Source organism: Oryctolagus cuniculus, chromosome 1 (genome assembly GCF_051225735.1).
Source record: "Oryctolagus cuniculus isolate XC-2025 breed Fujian yellow rabbit chromosome 1, ASM5122573v1, whole genome shotgun sequence".
NCBI classification, from domain to species: Eukaryota; Metazoa; Chordata; class Mammalia; order Lagomorpha; family Leporidae; genus Oryctolagus; species Oryctolagus cuniculus.
This window is the reverse complement of record NC_142867.1, coordinates 181,882,663-181,903,556: the sequence shown is the minus strand read 5'-3', so window position 1 is coordinate 181,903,556 and position 20,894 is coordinate 181,882,663. Positions and strand designations below refer to the sequence as shown.

General features: G+C 43.3%; 1 protein-coding gene across 6 annotated transcripts in view; it reads right to left on the bottom strand.

Annotated features, from left to right (window-relative positions):
* The window catches only part of ADAMTSL1 (ADAMTS like 1), a 1,088,032-nt gene that overhangs the window by 139,692 nt on the left and 927,446 nt on the right, over positions 1 to 20,894 (bottom strand). For all 6 annotated transcript variants that reach the window (XM_008254434.5, XM_008254437.5, XM_089317536.1 and 3 more), the window contains 3 exons: positions 16,636 to 16,815; positions 10,386 to 10,539; positions 8,433 to 9,561 (listed from right to left, as the gene is read on the bottom strand). In XM_008254434.5, coding sequence (XP_008252656.4) covers positions 8,433 to 9,561; positions 10,386 to 10,539; positions 16,636 to 16,815 — 1,463 coding nt within the window. The remainder of the gene's footprint in view (positions 1 to 8,432; positions 9,562 to 10,385; positions 10,540 to 16,635; positions 16,816 to 20,894) is intronic.

Here is a 20,894-nt window from a genome sequence, read left to right as displayed (position 1 = left end):
GTTGGTTCACCCTACAATGGCCGCCGCGGCCGGCGCACTGCGGCCAGCGCACCGCGCTGATCCGATGGCAGGAGCCAGGAGCCAGGTGCTTTTCCTGGTCTCCCATGGGGTGCAGGGCCCAAGCACCTGGGCCATCCTCCACTGCACTCCCTGGCCACAGCAGAGGGCTGGCCTGGAAGAGGGGCAACCGGGACAGAATCCGGCGCCCCGACCGGGACTAGAACCCGGTGTGCCGGCGCCGCTAGGCGGAGGATTAGCCTAGTGAGCCGCGGCGCCGGCCTAGTATCATTGTATTTTAACTCATAAGAAAACCAAGGTTCAGAGATTTTAAAGTGGACTCACAAAATTAAGTGACAGAACTGGGATTTTCGCCTAAGTGGCTATAATTATAAACTTACTGTCTTCTACAATCGTGGGCTGTTCTCCATGTTAAATGATGTATAGATTGCTTCCCTAGATGAAGGGGGTGGGGAGGACATGGTGGGTAGACCAAGATCCAAAAAAGGAAAACAGGAATAGGCTTAGGGATTACATTTCCAAAACCCTTTGGCATTAGTCCTTTCCCTGGGATTGCATGTAGTAAAGCACTCTTGGGTTCATTCCTTAAGAAGTATTTCTTCAAAGTATCTAGTTTCATGTTATTCATGTTCACCTATATTCCTTTTTCAAAAGTCCATAACCTTGAGTAAAGTTGCTTTAAATGTTGTAAGATTTATATCTCTGAACTATGATTAAAATAGGTGACTATGGCTCACTTTTCTCCAGTGGTATTAGAGAGTATCAAGGATTTCCCTACCAGTGTGATACAATCAGCAGAATTTTAGATCTTTCTTAGAGACAAAGATGAACCTTCCATCAGCTGTCCTTACTAATTTGGTAATCTAACCTTGTTTTCAATTTGAGAATCTGGCTTTTTTTTTTGTAAGGAAGTACCTTCTTTACAGGTACTGTTTTTAGAGTTGGACTGAGGTGTGGGAATATCAAACATATATTTGTCTGAATTATATAATGTGGGGATAGGTTATTCACCAGATTCTTTGGCCAAGTGTATGTTATGTGTTGCAAATGTAAGTTGGAGTTATTTTTTCATGGATCTCAGCTCAGACATGATGAAGAGTTCAGTGTTCATCCAGTGTGATTGAAAAAACAAGGGACAGCTTAGCTTCCTCTTGCTTGAGGTCTACATCTCTAAGAAGGTCATGAACACTGCAGACTTACAGAGTGGCAGAGACACACAGATGTAACAATTGCAATGTTTAGTGAGAACCTATTGTGTGCCTAACATTGTGCATAAATGGCTGGTCACATATATGTAAAGATGGAGTTACCAATAGGACAAAAGTCCATTCCTGAAAGATATGTGCAACAATGAAAATGAAATACTCATATATTGGAAGCCAGCTGACTAGAATATTGAAAGTTAACTTATTCTAGGTCTTGTTGACCTCAACAACTTCCTTATAAAACCATGGCAAGCCCATGTATCCAACTAAGTCTAATCGTTAATAAAATGAGGTAGTACCTGGGGTCAGACTACTTTGGATTCAAATCACATCTCCACTATTAAGTTGAGACTTTGGGAAAGTTAATCTAACATCTCCAATTCTCAATTTTAACATCTATAAAATTTGGATAAAAAATTGAAAGGGCTATTTTGAGGACAAATGCAAACCTAAAACTAAATGTAAATGCTCAATAAGTGCTAGTGATGATGATGACGCTGCTGCTGATGATGATGGTGATGAAGATTTCTCCATGGGCCTGAATGAGATGAGAGAAAGGAAGACAAGAAGTATTTACTCTCTGTCCTTATTCATTCTAGAGCAGTGTTTTCAAATTTTGCAGTTGTCTGCCACATAATCTTGGGGTTTCCTAAAATTTCTATAGTGGAGAGCATGTAGGCAAGACAAAATGGTTTACTTCAGAGCGGGTATCACTCTGGAACTCTGCCATAGTTGCATATTAGAGAACACATATTAGAATGGCCATCCAGATTATAGAAAGCCAGCCAGATCACATCCTTACAGAAATTAAGAAATCTGCCTCCTAACAACTGGTATTCACCCTTTAGTTCCCTTGTTCATTCATTCATTGGTTTTTCATTTGTTGGGTATTTATTATGTTCTTAGAATTGTCAAGAAAATAAGACCCATTCCTAAATGTCTGCCATTGAGGAAGAGGAACATAATTCAGAAGATTATTTAGTAACAAACATCTGGGTCTATTATACAGTGGTAAGGGCTGAGACAGATGTATAGTGGAGGTATATAGAGTAGGGAGCCATGTGCACCTGTGTGGAGAGGGGTAACATATCCAGCCTTGGTGGATAGGCTTCCTTTAAGACAAGACTGGAGTTAGCCTCGCAAAGTGTATTGGAAAGCCCTAGGCAATTCATAAACAGCAAGAAACTGGGTATTGCTGAAGAGTAGAGCTCAGTTCCATGAGGTGGGATATATAAAAGATGAAGCTATGAACAGGCAAATATGAGATGCTAAAAGGCATTGTATATCATGCTGAGGTATTTGGACCTTAACCTCAAGTGATGACAAACCATCAAAATACTTCCATTTAAGCACAAGAGTAGCAGGGACAGGTTTCACTAGAAAGATGCTCTAGATTAGCACACTGAATGGTCTATAGCAGGAGGCAGTAAATTTTCTGTAAAGGAACAGAGAGTAAGTGTTTTTGGTTTTGAAGGCCACCTACAGTACCTCGTGTATTCTTAGTTTTTGTTTGTTTTTAATAGTCCATTTAAAAATGTAAAAGCCATTCTTTTAATAACCATTGACATAATCAGGTGTGAGACCTTGAGCAACTTAACCTAATAACTCTGTGCTCTATTTCATTGGCTCTTTTAATAATCCTTTAAAAGCTATTCTTAATAATCCTTTAAAAGATATTAGAGCCACTGGCTGTAATGTGCCAACTCCTGGTCTGAGGAAGGCAAATATAGTCAGGAGGCTATTGCAGTATTCTAGGACAAACCAAAGTAGAGGTGGTGAAGAGAGAACACAGTACAGGGATTGAAGAGCCACGGAGAAACAAGAACTGTCTAGATTTAGGGACCAAATATTGAGTTGACCAATTTGTGAAGCATTTGGGTGGGGACATCCAGAGATTTGGTCTGGTGCTGGATTGATGGGAGTCAACTAGCATAAGGGGAACACTGGAGTCATGGGAACCATTCGTGTATATATAGAGGGAGTCTAAGAGGCTAGACAAGAGCTGAGTAGTGGAAGAGAGGTCACAGAGAATGAGAAAGGACACAGTAGCATGAAGGAAACCAAGGAAATGTGGTTTTCAAAGTAGTAAAAATAATGTGCCTTAAGAAAATGTGGTTAGCCTGTTCAGAACACCACTGAGAGGTCAAATTAGATAGGGGATGTTTTGGGAGAAAATTTTCCTTTTGAACAAAAAATAAACTTTTGAGGGGTGAGGAGAGAGAATTTTTTAAAGAGAAGTATATTTGCATATATTCTCCAAATACGAGGTGGGCAAATAGAGGCCATTTCTGTAATATGATGAGTAGGAAAAAAATTAAGACTAAAGAATTCAAGATTAATAATCTCAAGGAGTTGCATAATGAAGATAGCACTTGATATGCAAAATATTTCAGAGATACAGGTTAGCTACTTGAGGGCTGTAACAGTAATATTCTCAAACCACAAAGGCACCATTAATGTACTAGTCCCTGTGAAGTGAGGCTAGAATATTTTTCTTCTGATGGACTGTGCATGGCAGCAGAAACCACTCAATTACCAGTCAGCCACAATCACTGAAAGAATTCTTTAATGAAAGCAAAGAGAAAATAAATGCAAGTTCTCTTGTTTTTGAAACCCAGTGGCACGCAGCACTTGGAAAAGAGTTTACTCACTCCCAATGGCTTTGCCTTTTGTTCTCAGGCTGAGTTGGGAGGCTATGCTTAATTATTTTAACCTCTAGCAAGTTCAGAACTTTTCTACAAACCAACAGCAGATATGGAATCTGTTAACTTCTACTGTGTCTTCTTCCTTCCTGTATGTGTGTCTACATTTTTATGGTATCATCTTCAAATCCGAGGTCCAGTATGCACAAAATAAGAAGGTAGGTCAAAAGTTCATGGAAAAAGAGAATGAAACTGTTTATTCTGGTGCAAAAAGTTCTGAAAAATTTTTTATAATATGCATGCGTTGGCCATGAATTTTTTGAAGCCTGTTCCTGTGCATGGGTGTCAACATTTCTTATAGATGATATATGACTCTGTGGCTTTCTGGGAGTCAGAGAGAAGGCAGGAAGACAGGATAGTGTTTGGAAAAATGAGCGCCTCCACCTTCCAATTCATAAGTGTCACTTTAGCATGGAGTTTAGTCTACCTCAACATGATGTTTTAATAGTGCCAGTAGCAAGTGTGTCGTACTCTGAGGTTTGCCTTGCTCTCTCTCCTCTGTCTCAGTGCATTCTAAAGGTGGTCCTGCAAACAAAGGCCCCAAAACACTGGTGCTCTTGTTAAACTTTAAAGTGTGGATCCCTCCTATAGAGTTCTGGTCTGAGGAAGAGGGTGAAACAGTCTATTCTGACAAGTTCCTTGTTGTTACTATATATTGAATTTGGGAACCCTTCCTCTACTTTTTAAAAGTTTAAACATTTAAAGACAAGTATTCTGCCATTTGGAGTTTACTGCAAACTGGAGGCCTAAGTTAATTTATCTTACATCAGTACTTGAGTATTTCTTAGTTTTTGGAGAGTGGGGTCCTTTTATTATTTATCATTTCACTGTATCAAATAACTAGTAATATTTATAGCACTGAAAAATTAGTACAGTGGGTCCCTTACCAGCCCCATAGCCTCTTCTCCTCTCCAATCCATGTGCTATAAGGCAGCCCTTGTGAATGTATAAAAATGGACTTAGATCAATGTCAATTTCCTGCCTAATATCCTCCCCCATTTTCCCACGGTACTCAGATTGAAACCTAAACGCCTCTCCTTGGTGTCTGGTTACCCCCACAACATCATCTTATAATACCTTTACCTTTTGCTTTCCACCCTCCAGCAGAATGAACTTCTTTTGGGCTCCTTCAACAAACTGAACTCATTTTCATTTTAGGGCTTTTGTACTGCTTTCTCCTTGTCCAGGATACCTCTTCTGCCTTATGTGGAATTGCTGGACACTGGTTATTATGCACTTCTTGGCTTCCACATAAATGCCTTAGAATGTGTGTCTATATACGGTCACCCAAGTCATTCTCCATCACTTCCCTGTTTTGATTTTTCTGTCCAACCCTCATCACCAACTGATATTTTTCCTACTTACTTTTCTGTGCTTACTTTCTAACTCCAGGCATTAATTAATTTATTCACTGTTAGAACCTGTTTGGTGGCAATGACTACTCTCAGCACCATGGATACAACAGTAAAGAAAGTCTCTATCCTTATAGACAATCAGCTACATACTGGAACATTATAAAATTATATAAAGAAAATAATAAAGGTAAAGACAGATGTGATGAGGGTGCTCTCACAGGCACAGTGATGATGGAAGCCTTACAATGGATGCCATTTGGGCAGAACTCTAGATGCATGCAAACTTCAAGAGGACATAAGCTTCTGTCTCATCCATCACAATACTCTAAGTGATTCAATGTATATCTGGCACGTACTAGGTACATTAACAAATACTTATGTAATGAATAAATATGCATCTCTTTTTCTTAGTACTTTTAATACTGCATTTACTCTTTGGCTTCTGAACTGAACTTGGAATTTCATCAAGAGGGGATAAATTTTTCTTATTCCATCCCTTTATCTTACTGGGTCTGGTTTAGAGTGGCTACAGGTGTGTGCAGAATAAAGAAGGAAGTAAGGGGTTATGATTAACAAGTGTTTCACAATACACTCAGGGACACCATATAAACAATTGCTTCAGAGGGCGACATGTGCGCCTAAGAATCATATATGTTCACACTAAATTGCGAATTGGATGCATATCAGATGCAGTAGTATCTGAATTAATGATTTTTTGATAAAACTAACTTCTTTCAAAGCAAGCTTTGGAATATTTAAAAGCTGAAGAAGTCATAGATTTTTTTTTTCTCCTCAGTCTCTTTTCACCACAAACTTTCTGGCTGGCTTAAGATGTTTGGAGTATGCTTTAATAAACTGCAAAGTCCTACAGCCCTGCAGCTGAATCTAGCAGACTCTCAGAAAGGTAGATTTGGGCATTAAGCAAAAACAGGCTAACTGAACTCTAACACTGGGCATTTCAGCACTTCCCTGTTTGAAAACAAGTGAGCATTTCTGGACTGCTACCAGACATAGTAATGATGACAAGTAATGAAACCCAGCACAGAAGAGGTCACCGATAGCTCATGGCAAAGCAGTCCCCATGGCAGCTCTGGGCCTCAGGCATGCTCTGTGCAGATATATTCACTGTTCTCAAACACAACTTGAAACACTGTATAGAAAACTAATCTCCAGTCATACTTCTTACTAGACAGCCAAGTAAAATAGAAAAACTATGTCAAAGATCAGAAACAAAAATGTTTTATTTTTCCCAACTGCATACAATTAACTTTTGTTGAAAGGTTTCTTCAAGGCTAGATCTAGAAAGAAAAATCCTGATGGGAGCTAAAACTGCCCCTGCCCATTAGGTGCCTCCACTCATAGTGCTACAACTTTTACCATCCTCTCTCCCCACCAACAAACCAATGTTTTGGATAATGGAGGGTCCAGAACTTGCTGTCCTGTGCCTAATGTCTTTAGTATGAATTCCACCTGCCTGCCAGGTTTCTTTTCCTAGCAAGACTGCATGGAACCTTCTGCCTCTTAAAGCACTGGTGTAAGACTCAAAGGTGAAAATTAAAGGGCTAAGGTAATGTTTCTTAACTGTTGTTTTAAGAATTACTGGTGTTTTCTGAGGTTACACAGAGAAAAAAAATGTTCAGTGATCAAAGAAGCACCTTGAAAACACTGCATACTCCATTGCCCAAGTGGAAAGTCACAATACACATTGGAATGCATAAAGAACTTTTAAAAAATGGAAAATCCCAAATAATATTCAGATGGGGGGTAGTTAAAGTCATTCAGGAACAGTAATCAGTTGTTAACAAAGGTGATACGGATCTCTACATAATATGATGAAAACATCTTGTAGACATGGTAAGTAGAAGCTGAGTCGAATTTCTGAACGTAACTAATATCTTATTAAGAAAAAGCCAAATCCTATGTGCAGATATGATTTTTACATAGTAAAATAAAATATATAAAATTGTAAAAGGATATAGAGCAAATTATTAAGACTGCTAGTCTCTGGGGAATAGAGTTGGAGAATGAAGGAAACTTGTACTTTTTACTTTATAGATTAAGATACTATTTGAATTTATAGCCTTTTTATTACTTTTATAATAAAAAATCAAGTGCTATATTAAAAAATAGACATAAAATATAGCAGCAAATACATCTGTTTAGCTTTAACAGAGCACTTTGCAAACTCATGTGGTTCCTGAACCCTGGTTTCGTGGAACACTCAAACCATTCGTGCAACAAATTTTGAAGTTACTGTGCTCAGACTCTTCTCACTCCTGAACAGCATATGGATTTTAACCTCCTGTGGCCTTCCGTAGATGAGTGAAGGAGGCAGAAGGGACCTCTAGGGTTGCCTAGCACTTAGTCCCTACTGAATGCCTATTACCGTTGTTATTGGGGCCACTGTAACAATTAGCAGGAGACAATGTATGTGGAGAATATGGTATGGTGCTTGGCAGATAGGTGGGGCTCAAAATCCACCAGCATTATTTCCCAAACCATTTCTGATTTAACGTTATGAATGACTATGATCCAAGGAGACCAGTATGGGATACAGGCTGTCATCCTGATAATGACACATCAAAATAGAGACATCAAGAGATACTAGGATAATTAATTACAGGTCCAGCTGGGAATAAAAAGCTTTCTGGAACACACAGCCTTTTCCAGGCCAGAGAGGAGACAGGCTCACCCATGGGGAGCTGCAGGAGCTAGCAGCACTCTCCCCAACCCTGAGGGACCACACACATGGAGACAGGATCTCAGGGGTGAAGCATTGCAATGGTTTGTCTCACAAAGCAGTAACATCATAACCCTTGGCCTGAAATGATATCTTGCTGCCGGAAGTGCAAAGCCATCCAGAGAGTATCTCATTCATCTCTGGGTTGCTGCAGGGATGAGGGTAGGTAGGCAGTGTAGCTATTCCTTTATAAACATGAGAACATGCACTTTAGAGCAATAAAATGCTTGTATTTGCTCCAACAGTCTATTGGTGCTGAGAGAACCTGACAATCAGCTTGTGACTGGCCAAGGCTTGTACCCTAAATCTTACCCTTGGAAACACCTTGAAGGATCTGAGAACAGCAGGATTTGGACAGGATGCACCCCCTGGCCTTCCCCCTCTTCCTAGACCAGAAAGCTGCACGGCTCACCTGTCACTGAACTGGACCTCCTCTCCATTCCTGGCCCAGGTGATGGTAGGCCTTGGGTTGCCTACGGCCTCACAGTGCAGCAGCACACTCAGCGTCCCGCTGGCCAGGGCCACGGTCTGCCCCAGGTGGGTGACCACCTCGGAGGCCGAGAGTTGCTGGGCCGCAGAGATCTTCCGCAGGATGGCCGGCTTGCGCTGCGGCCGCCGAGGACCACCGCCTGCCTGGCTGGAGGTTGAGGTGCGCAGGGCGCTGCTGAAACCAGACACGTGCTTGTGCGGAGGGATGGCCACGGGCGGAATCCTCTGCTCCGAGGGCTTAAGGAGAGAATCCTGGTGCTCCACGTGGCTGCGGAAGAGCTCCTGGGCCAGCTGGGCCACCAGGTGCTTTCTGTAGAGGTCTCGCAGCTCCTCGGGCTGCTGGGAAATGTTCCTGAGGATGTCGTCCAGGCGCTTCTGCTCGGCCACCATGGTGAAGGGCAGGTGTGGCAGGGCCTGCTCCGTGTTCCCATCCTCCTCCGAAGACGCGTTCCTCTCCGTGGAGTCCTGCACCTCCCACGAGGCCAGGAGCTCTCCCGGCCAGCCGCCCTGCTCCAGCAGCCGCGACACAAGGTCATCGTAGCGGCTCCCTGTATCCACGGCCAGGCCCCGCTTCTCAGCCTTGCTGCCATTGGTGGAGAAGATCCCGTTTCGGTGTTTGTGGGTCTGCAGGGCCTCCTTGGTGCTGGCTTTCCTCGCAGGGAGGACCTCTTCCTCACTCCGCAGGCCCAGGGGCTGGGCAACGAGCTTGTGGTTGCCCCCAATGAGCTTAATCACAAAGTGCTCGCGGGCTGGGCCGGCGGAACAGGTGTAGATGCCCGCATCTGATGGCTTGAGCCTGTGGATCTTCAGGTAGCCGAAGGGCGCCACAGTCACGTGCGCTGAGCTGATGAGGTGCTGGCCGTCTTTCTCCCAGGTGATGAGGGGCTTGCGGACCCGGCGCGTAGGACAGCGCAGCACCACCGCGGTCTTGGGCAGCAGGTAGGCGAAGCCGCCCACCACGAAGTGCAGCCGCCTCTGCCTGCGCGTCTGGATGTAGACCTTGCGCGCAGCCGCGATGTGCGGGCTGTGCTTTGTGGATGGCCGCCCAGGCCCTGGAGCCAGAGGGAAGCCAGGTGATCCGAGGAGGAGAAGGGGAGAACAGAGACAAACAAGAGTGAGAGGCAGCCGCCGGAGAGGAGAGACGGGGAAGGAAAGGCTGGCTGAGAGAGAAAAGACACCCACACAGGCTCCCAAAGAGACAAAAGGGAAGGAGCTCTTCAGAGTTGCATTTCGGCCTGGGAGGAATTGGCTCCCAGCTGTGGACCATCAAGCTGCCACCACAATCAAAAACTCGAGAGCTAATGAGGAGCACCAGGGGCAACCACGTCTCACCCTGCTGGGAGCTGTCTCTGGAAGCTGAGATCAAGGTTCGAGATGGAGGGGGAGCCCATGGGAAAGGCAGCTCCTCTCATTAAAAGGCATTAAAGAAAAAAAATCAGCATCATAAAAGGAGGCAGAGGACAAAGAGAAGAATATCTTCCATTAGATGTTTACCTTTTGGGTCCTGCAAAGCACTAGGGCCCCAAAGTGCACAGCCAGGAGAGCCTAGAAGTGTTAGAACTCTAGGGATTAATATTGAACAGAACAAATCTGTTTAGGGTAGTTTAAAACCCCAGAGTGAATAACATTAGACTTCATTAGCAATGTGCTGCCTCCGGCTTCCAGATCTCCGTATGCCAGCTAATGAACTTTGCTCTACCCTCTGCAAACTGCTTTTCCAGAGCAGAGGAAGATTGAGTCTGGCCACCTGTAATTAAGATTCCTGTTCCGTCTCCAGCTGAGCCCTGCAGCCTGCAACCCTTCACAGGGCTTGGTGGCTCCAGCTGCTGCTCTGTGGGGTTTCATCTCCCTGTCCCCTGAGCCCTGATGTACTCACTTGCACAGGTTGCCAGCATGCAGGGCCTGATGGAAGAGGAGAAAGGCAGAGGTGGGCACAGAGTGGAATTGATCACAGTTGAGACCCCCGTTTTCAGCAGCTTTCGGCACACGGCGCTCCGAGTCTGGGTGCCTTCCCCGCAGCTCGTGGAACACTGGAGAAAGAGAGGTCAAATGCACAGATATTCAGAGAACCAGAGGCAAATGGGTTTTTGCTATGAACTTTCAAACTCGTCGGAATATGAATAAAGTTGCCTGGAAAAGCAACAGCCACGGAGAGAAGTGTGATGTAACAATGTGATACTCTGGCCATCTAATACTCACATTCCACTCTAACATTTTCTACTCTAAGGTTTTCTGTAGAAATTTTACCTGTTTTTACTTATGTGGCCTGGGTTCAAATTGCAGCTCAGTATCACCAGTTGGCAAGTTACTTAAATATATATCTATAATATATATATATATATAAAAGATTTATTTATTTGAAAATCAGAGATAGAGAATGGAAGGGGTGAGGGAGAGAGAATATCTTCCATCTGCTTGTTCACTCCTGAAATGACTGCAATGGCCAGAGGTGGGCCGATCTGAAGCCAGGAGCTGAAGCTTCTTTCAGGTCTCCCATGTGGGGTGCAGGGGCCCAAGTACTTGGGCCATCTTCTGCTGCTTTCCCAGGTGCATTAGCAGGGAGCTGGATAGGAAGTGGAGAAGCTGGGACTTGAACCAGTGCCCATATGGGATGCAGGCTCTGCAATTGGTGACTTTACCTGCTACATCACAGTGCTGGCCTCTAAATGTAAATTTACTCATGATAGGGTGTACACTTGCTGTGGTGGTTAATCTGCTGCTTGGGACACCTGCATTCTATTTCTGAGAACATGGGTTTGAGTCCTGGATCTGTTTCCATTTCCAGCTAATGTGTACCCAGGTGGCTAGCAGGTAATGGTTGCAGTATATGGGTTTCTGCCACCAGCATGGAAATACCCAGGTTGAGTTATTGGTCCGGCCCTGGCAATTTTGGGCACTGGGGGAATGAGTCAGTGAATGGGAAATATATATTTCTCTCTGCATTTCAAATAAAAAATGAAAACAAAAGTTCAAAAATTACCATACCACCCAGCAATTTCACTTCCAGGTATTTACCCATTCACACAAAAACTTATACACAAATCAGCCCAAAAGTGGAAACAATTCAGTGTCCATCAATTGTTGAATAAAATGTGACATAGCTATACAATAGAATACTATTTAGGCTTAAAAGGAAACATGGTTCTTATACATGTTACACCATGGATAAACCTTAAAAACATTATAAGTTAAATTTTATAATATGCAAATTATACCTCAATAAGATTATTTATAGAATTAAATAGTAATTAAAGAATTAAGTGAAATGATAAAGACAGCTAACAATATTATAAAATTAATGCTAATGTATATTGACTAGTTACAGCACATTGGAGATTTCCTGGTCTAGGTCTTGAAGATGGTTGGGGTCTGGTGAGTGTAGCAAAATAAGGACAAGTACAGGAGGTGGGGAAATTTCCAGAATACAGGTGGAAGAATTCAGTGTTGAAATCCAAAGCAGGCTTTGGTGCAGAATTAAATCAGTTTGATGGAACAGAGGGACCAAGTTAAGAGTGTCAGGAACTTAACAGGTAGTTTGGGGCCAGACTTTGGAAGCCTTTACCTTTCAGACAAGAGATTTGGAAATGGTCCACAAGGTAATGGGAAGCCACTGAGGAGGGGAGTGACTTGATGAAAGAGGTGTTTGGAGAAGGTTAATCTGGCAACAGTGTACAGAGGGACGGGAGTGGGAGATGGATGAAGGCTGGGATGACAGGGAAGGAGGCTGCCACAGTAGTCCAGGCTTGAGATGATAGCGCCCTGAACTAGGGTCATGGCAGTGTGCCACATTAACATGAAGAACGACAGGAAGGAACAGCCACAAATTCTCCTATCTTCCAGTTTTATATGCTTTCACTTTGAAATGGCACTGTTCTGTGCAATGTGTTGTGATATACACAAGAAAGGACTTTCAGATGGAAAGGATGAAGATGAGAGCAACCCTCATTGCTTTTGTTGCCTAATGATTATGGATTCCAGATTCTACCCATCACTTATTTTATTGTAAATGACAGTATCAAATTCTAGAATCAGGTGGGCTGGAAGCGAGGAGTTAGGCAATTTTAAATGCATGGTCATTTTTAAAGCTGCTAAGTAGAAATACAGAAAAATAAATAGGTTGTTAGGAGAATCAGGTATGACTTTGGTCAAGTACTTTCTCTAACTTTAGTCGCCACATCTCTGACATATGGATGCTGACTTAGAAAAGGGACTTTCAAAATTTTTTTTCTATTTTCCATAGTTCCAAATGTTCCATTGTTCCATAGTTACGTTGAAGAAGTGATTCAGTGGCCTCTCAGGTGATGGGGAGACCAAACCACTGGTGATCTGGGGCCCCACCCACACTTCGACCAAAATAGCTCTGGCTTTATCTGTTTTATATTTTTGGTTTCATAACATTTCATTTGATAAAAGGTTACTGTGACTTTAATTAAAAAATAAAAAGCAATAAGAATATAGGCCCTGCTAGGCTCCTCCCAACTCTAAAATTGACTATCCTGACTTTAATTTCTTTTTTTTTGGGGGGGGGGAGAGTTTACAACTTTCATAAAAATATAAAATATTTAATAACTAACTCTTCCAGGGGATTGAAGTTTTTTTTTTTTTTAAAGAAGAGACAGATGGCCTTTTGAGAGATCTTATTTTCAGAATAGAATCTGCAAGTAATTTTATTTGAAATGTCTACAACTTTGGCTTAATTCTGTCTCTGAGGGATTCTGTGCAGTAACCATGAGATTGAGCCCAGATAGCTGAGGATGAAAAACACCCATAGATCATCCAGGTCTTCCTTTCTCCAAGGGAAGTCTTGTAGGGGGTGTGGAATGCACATCTCATCTCGGTCAGAGGGCCAAGGCAGTGACTACTGGGATGACAGGGCCAATGTGGAGCTAAAGCTAAACGTGAACACCTCCAGGAGCACGGGTCCACGGCACCAGCCTGAATGTAATCCCAGTGATTGGGTGATTACTTGCCACCATTTCTAGCTGTTCCCCAATGTTTGGACTTTTCATGTATCAATGCAGAGAGTGCTGCAACTAACAGCACTCCTTGGATAAGGCCTTTCCACTCTTAGTTCCCCAAATGTTAACTTTCTCATGTTGAGAAGACCAGCGGCACCCATAGGAGGCCTAGGCTGTGGGTCTCAGTGCAGCCAGCCGACACGAGGCTGCCCTTTTATTTTACCTCTGTCTCCTGACATTGAATGCAGTTGGAAGAAAATCATAACAATAACAAGGGTTAACTTACCAGGAACAATATACTTTACATGCATAATTCCATGGACACTATTATATCTCCACTTCTCTGATAAGCAAATTAAGGCCTGGAAGGCTAAGTAACTAGTCTCAGTTCACACAGACAGTAAGGGGCAGAGTGAGGATTTGAAGCCAGGTTTGGGCTATGAATCGTCTCCCTAAAGGCTCATATTCTGGAAGCATGGCCCTCAGCATGGGAATGCTGAGGTCGGTGGAATCTTTAAGAGGCAGGGCCCAGGGTGGGGGTAATTTGGTCATTGGGGTGCAGCCTTCACAAGGGATTAAGGCTGGTCTTGTAGAGTGAATGAGTTCCCTCTCTAGTAGGTAGTTAGTGGATTGTTATAAATCAAGGTCACTTCAAATGCTTGGCCCTTTATGCACATGGCCAATTCCCTTTCTGATTCTCTGCCACGTTGAGATGCAGCCAAGGGGGCCCTCATCAGAGGCCAAGAAGACGGTGCCACCTGGTCTTGGACTTCCAGCCTCTACAACCACAGGCTGAACAAGTTTCTCTTCTTTGTAAAGTACCCAGCCTCAGGTATTTTGTTCTAGCAACAGAAAACAGACTCCTATGGTTTGCCCATCTTTGGGGCTCAACTCTAAACTACACTGGATTGTGTTAAAAAAAAAAAAAAAAAGCCTGCTTTCTGTAGGGGGACCCAATTGACCTCAGTCTAGTCGTCTCCTTTCCTTAGTGCCCAGTCACAAGGGTCCCTTTTTCAAATCTGCATGTGGAAGAAAACTTCTGAATTACCTGTGTACAGTGTGTTCCAGAGGCCACAAACTCTAGAAACACGGGAAGATGATTACAACACAGATAACACCCTTTCTCAGCGTGCCATGCGTAACAGACTTGGGAGTGCAATGCCTTTCACAGGACTCCACTGGGTGGAATCTTCACTTACAGCCACTTGGCAAACACATCACGGCTCTTTCCTGCACTCCTTTGGGTTATAATTTTTTCATATATAATGCCATACCCCCAAATCAACATTTTCCTGGAAAAATCGCCACCAACATGCCCAGGAACCTTAATAACCTATAGGTTATTAAGCATAAATACACACATGCTTAACTACGCACTTTTAATTCTTTAGCTTGCTGAAAATCAAATTGTTTCTAAAATATGAAAACAATCATTCCTCCTTGTATTCTGAGACATTTGTGGTGAGACATGACCAGAGACAATTTGACTGCTAACAGTAAAAATGATGGTAGGTTCCCTCTCGGTTGCAATGCCCACTGTGGGCACCATCTGATGGAACTCTATCCAGGCTGATAATATATGGGGCAAGAATGCTAAGAACCTATGCTGAAAGAGCTAGTGGCTGGCGCTGCGGCTCACTAGGCTAATCCTCTGCCTAGTGGCGCCGGCACACTGGGTTCTAGTCCCGGTTGGGGCACTGGATTCTGTCCCGGTTGCCCCTCTTCCAGGCCAGCTCTCTGCTGTGGCCCGGAAGTGCAGTGGAGGATGGCCCAAATGCTTGGGCCCTGCACCCCATGGGAGACCAGGAGAAGCACCTGGTTCCTGGCTTTGGATCAGTGCGGTGCGCTGGCTGCAGTGTGCCAGCCGTGGCGGCCATTGGAGGGTGAACCAATGGCTAAGGAAGACCTTTCTCTCCATTTCTCTCTCTCACTGTCCACTCTGCCTGTCGAAAAAAAAAAAAAAAGAGCCAGCATCCTAGATTAACAGGTAGCTTTCGCTCTGGAAGCAAGTGTCTGATGTTTTTCAGCCAACAGCAGCTCTACTCTGTGAGCTGCACATTACACAAAAAAGGTCATGGGGTCAGGAAACCCAATTCAAATGTGTATATTCAAAAAAGGGAAAGGGTTCTGAGTCTTGTTTTGACATGGAGAGTTTCACTTCAGGCCTAGTTGATTATGTTCTTGGCTCAATCTGCCTGTGAGGCAGCAATTTTGGGACTTTTCTCCTGGAGATCACGGGCTTATGGAGCTGAGGGAATTGAAGGCACCTCTCAGAAGTAGTAGGGACTGGAAGCAAATGAGTTGAAGATGGGTGTACATTCATCAGTTTGTGCTAGCTTTAGAATGATGATAGAAAAATATGTGCATACTCAGAAAGTTCATAGAAAAATGGAATTAAAGGATACATTTATTTTGGAACAACATTTTTTCATAGTATGCACTTTCCATGAACTTTTTGAAGACTGCCACTCAGATGTCTGGGTTTCAAAATGTTTTCACCAAAATATACATATATTCTAAGCCATTTTCCATTAACTTTTTGAAGTTCCCATCCGGGTTAGTTGGGGGTATATATTCCTAACTTAGAAGGCAAAGTCAGGAGTGGAATACTGATGCAGTCACTTCCCAAAATGCAGGGCAACAGGGGAAATCAAGTTCTCTTGCTGGGAAGTTGTTGACGTTTTAGAGCCAGGAAACTAACAGTAAAGAGGCAGGATTTCCTTGGCCTTCTTTTCCTAATAAATCACATCCTTTATTGTCCAGTAACTTGGACGAGAACTAGAGCGGCTTTGCCCTTCCTGAGCTGAGACCAGAAACATCTGGGAGTAGGAGGTACAGGGAGGTCAGGAGGAGGGGAGTGGTGTGGAGATGGAGGGAGAAGAGCCCAGTGTTCTGAACAGAATCCTGGGCCCAAAGAGCACACACAAGGAGATGGCTTTGTTCCACAAGGAGCCCACTTCCCATTGCTGGGTAAGGGCTGGCTGTGTATCTCAAGTCCCTGTGGCCTCATTAAAAGTAGTTACACACTAGGGTATGAATGGTAAAAAAAAAAATACTGTTCCCAGGTTAGAAGGATTGTTCTCTTCTCACCATTTCCTGTGTCTATGTTTAGGGAGCCTTCTTTCCTTCCATGTGGCCCTTTTGTTCTCTCCTGAGGAACACACATACCTCTGTCCACTCGGAGAGAACCCACTCACTGGGGCAGTCATCTTTCCTGCAGGCCTGCTGGGAGGCCGGTTTGGATGCTGAGCAGAAGGTCTCAGGGAGCTCCAGGAAGCTGCCATCAGCCATGCGCTGCTTGCAAAGGACCTCGCGTCTCTGCTCACCCCCACCACAGGTCCTGGAACACTAGGGAAGAGAAAGTTGACTTAAGGTAGGAAAGCTGCTTGAGCAGCGTTTGAACCAGGCTGAGTTAACAAACAGAACACAACAGAAAACACAAACCAGGAAAAAGACAAACCAGGAATCATGCCAAATGATTTCGTCTTCTCTCTTTGAGACGAATTTTGTAGCAAGATCTACATTCTCTCCACTCTTAATCCCAGGCATTTAACTGGAGCATGCAAGAATTTTGGGGGCCTTGAAATCTTAGAAAGTTGCTCCTGAACTATGATTTGTAGGCACTCAAGATAACTGGTTTAAAAGGTTAGTATAATAGTGTGTTCAACATATTTATGACCCACTGAACATAATCGGTGCTGCTTGCAGGTTGAATGAGAGCGGGCTCCTGCCATCAGTATAAATCTGGAGAAATGAATTCGCAGAGGAGACAGCCCTTTGTCCAAGTGTAGGCACTAGCTCTACCACACTGAACGGCTCATTAGATGTAGGGCCTGGTTTTCTGAAGAACTCCCTCGGAAGAGTTTTCTTGCAGGACTAATGATTTCTCAGGGCTGTAAGAGCCAGGGCCCCTGAAGTTTGGGATGCAAGAAAAATAGCCTCATGTCAGTGGTTTTCAGAGGAACCCCAATAAAACACATTGTTTACGTGTAACTTAATAGTTATAATCCAGCTGCCCGAGGCGGGAGGGAGGCCCCCTGAGGGAAGACTCTCCAAGTACTTGTCCTCTCCCTCATAAGAGCAGAAGAGCTCCCAGTTTGTATCTTTTTATCTGGGCACATAACTTATCAACATAAAGACTGCAGTTGGCTCCTCCTTGGAAGAGGGAACCGTCATTTGAGTAACTTCTAGCCAAGGGGTATAAACAGAACGATTATGTGCAATTTCAGAGAAGCACCCAACAAGAAAATGTGGTGTCTCTTCCCTTCTCTTTCTCCTCCTTGCTGGCTGGAACATGAAGTGAGGTCAGAAACTGAAGCTTCCATCTTGGACTGTGATAGGCAAAAAAGATAGAAGTCTGGCTTCCTGATAGTGAAGCCACCTCACTAGCCCTGGCCTGCCTGTGTTTGCCGGAAAGAGAAATAATTAGCTTATTGAAGCCATGGTAATTTTTAAAAATTGCCTTTAGTCAGCTGTAACCCTCTGTACTAAATCAACCAATGACCACTCGTGCTGGGGATATTTTATTGTAAAAATCCTAAGGAGAGCTCTGTTTAGGAATAGTCACTTTAACTTGCTGCCCTTGGTTTGCAGAGGAATCAGGCCTGGGTTTAAAGAGGTTGACAGATTGTGCCAAAAAATTTGCTCCTGCTGCAGTGGTGCAGCAGTGGTCCTCACAGTGGGCTGTACTCAGCATTGCAATGGGGATTTTTGCAAGGTTACAGCCGTGGTAACTAGCAATGTCCCTAGGTACAGGCAGAACACTGTGGTGGTCTAGATTCAACCTCTTGCTCATTGGTCTCATCCTGGGATGTGTGTGAAAGTTACCTTGGAGCTCTTCAAAACTACTGATGCCTACACCCTACGTTAGTTCTATCAAGTCAGAAATTCTGGGAGGTGGGCCCCAAGGGTTTTTTTTTTCCCTTTAAGAATTTCTAGGTAATTCTATGCCCCACCACATTCCCGATGGATATAAAATAAATGTGAAAAAGAAAAATCTGACACCCAGAGTAGGCACTCTCAGGATCATTGGTTATCTGGACCCCACCAGAGCAAATATGCCATTTATGAATGGCTGTGAATGATTTAGAGGTTATGGAGCTATAGGAGAACGATAGAAAAGCTAACAACTTTGTTTAGTTAGGCCTTTTAATCCTAGAGCATTACAAATGATCCAAACCAATGGTGAACAGTATTTTTTTATTTTCATTTAAAATTTCAAAGATTGAAAATAACCAATTGATTTCCATATGAAAAAATATATTTTCCTACCACCTATCCATTGAAGGCTAATAAAAATGTGAAACCACCATATGAAGCGGATATTGTCCCAACTGACAGATAAAGAAGCTGAGGTTCAAAGAGGTAAAGGAACACAAATAAAGCCACACAGGGACTAGACTTGGTATATTTCCATTCAGTGCAGTATTTACTGAGCTCCTATTGAACACTGTGCTCTGACAAAGCTGGAGAAGTGTCCCTCAGTCAGCTTCTCTCCCTGGTGGTGACAGGAGCTCCTCTCTGCTTGCCCATGGGGTACCCGATGGCCAGAACTCTGACTACAATTCATGCAGAGCCCCAAGCCTCTGATAGCCTGGTCTCACCCTCTCACCTCACTCTGCAGGTGGTGCTTTGCAATTCAAATCTTAGCCTTCAGTCTGGTTAGCATCCCTGACAGGCAGCAGCCAGCCTAAGATCCAGGTTCAGGATCAGAACTCTAAAATATTTCACACACATTCTGGGGTTCCTGGAAATGTTCTCCATAAATCCTTTGTTTTCTGAGTTGAAAGACTACCTCTGAACAGAACTCCTCAGGAAACTGGGTTGGAAACAAGACTTGAACCAGCCACTTCAATATGGGATGTGGGTGTCTCAGGTAGCAACTCAAGCGGCTGCACCAAACATGCACTCCACTTTAATGCCCTTTGTATCTACTATGCTTTGAGCAGTACCTTCTGCAAATTTAAATCCTTGATAAATGTTTGTATCATTGAATTGAATCTGGTACTTGTGAGAAATTTAAAGTGGTGGCTAAGAATTCCATTTGCTTCAGATAACCCTTGTTACTAAGGATAACTAAGGTTCCCCTCCTTCCCCTGGATTTATTTATTTGAAAGGCAAAGTGACAGCCAGAGAGAGAGAGGAGGAGGCAGAGAGAGTGATTTTCCATCCACTGGTTCACTCTCCAAATGCTCACAATAGCCAGGCCAAAGTCAGGAGCCAAGGACTTGATCTGGGTCTTTCATATTTTGGGGCAGGAACCCAAGAACTTGGGCCATCATTTGCTGCCTCCCAGATGTATATGCGGGGAAGTCAATCAGAAGCGAGGTGGGCTCCATCTCAGGTCCTCTGAAATGGGATGCAGGCATTCCCAAGTGGCCTAACCCACTGCACCAAAATGCTCACCTGAGATAAATAAGGTTTTAGATTTAGTTTTACTGTCTTTTGTATGATTTTGTAGGTTCAATTTTCTTTTATTTCTGCCAAATTCTCACTTCTAACCAGCACGTTATGCTATAATCAGAATACTTGTCAGCTCCTATTGCTCAATCTTTCTTCAGAACTCTTTCATAACTAGACAACCAGCCATGTGAACTGCTGACTCCGAAGTATTTGCCAATTTAGGGACTGTGTTCTTTACAATACTTACCATCCTGTGAATTACTAAAACCTTCTATGAATTTAATATAGCTTCTTGAAAGTACAATTGTATGAAAAAAATTTATGGTAATAAATAAAAATTTTTAATCATAAGCTCTGAATTTTCCTCTAGGCCTACTCAACCTGTCCACTGAAATGCAATAAGCATGTTGATTTACATCTGTTCAAAATAAAACACTTGATACTCTTTCTCCAACGTCACCCTCAGTTACTCCTTTCTCAGTCTTCCCCAACCAATATGGCTCCATGTAGGATGAAAACTTGGGTAGTATCCTAAGTTTTTCCTTTTTATCACCAGGTCTCCCAGAAACCCCTTTCATGAACAAATGTTGTCGGATTTACCTACAAAATAAATACTCTATGCCTCTAAGATAAATAATTATGATCTGAGTGTCTGCATACAGCATCCCCTCTAAAATTCATATGTTGAAATTCTAACTTCTAAAGTGATGATATTAGGAGTTGTATGTGTGCGTGTTTTGGGGGAGAAGTGATTAGGTCCTGCAGGTGGAGACCAATGACTTGGATAAATGTTCTTATAAAAGAGGCCTCACAGGGCTTCCTTGCTTCTTCTATCATTGCAGACACCTATGACCCAGGAAGAGAGTTTTTACCAGGTATTAAATATGCTGATGCCCTGATCTTAGATGTCCCAATCTCCAGAACGGTGACATACAGCTGCTTCTTGTATATAAGCTACGCAGTCTATGGTATTTTGTCTTAGCAGCCCAAATGGACTCAGACATTGAGCTTCTTGCTTTCTCTGT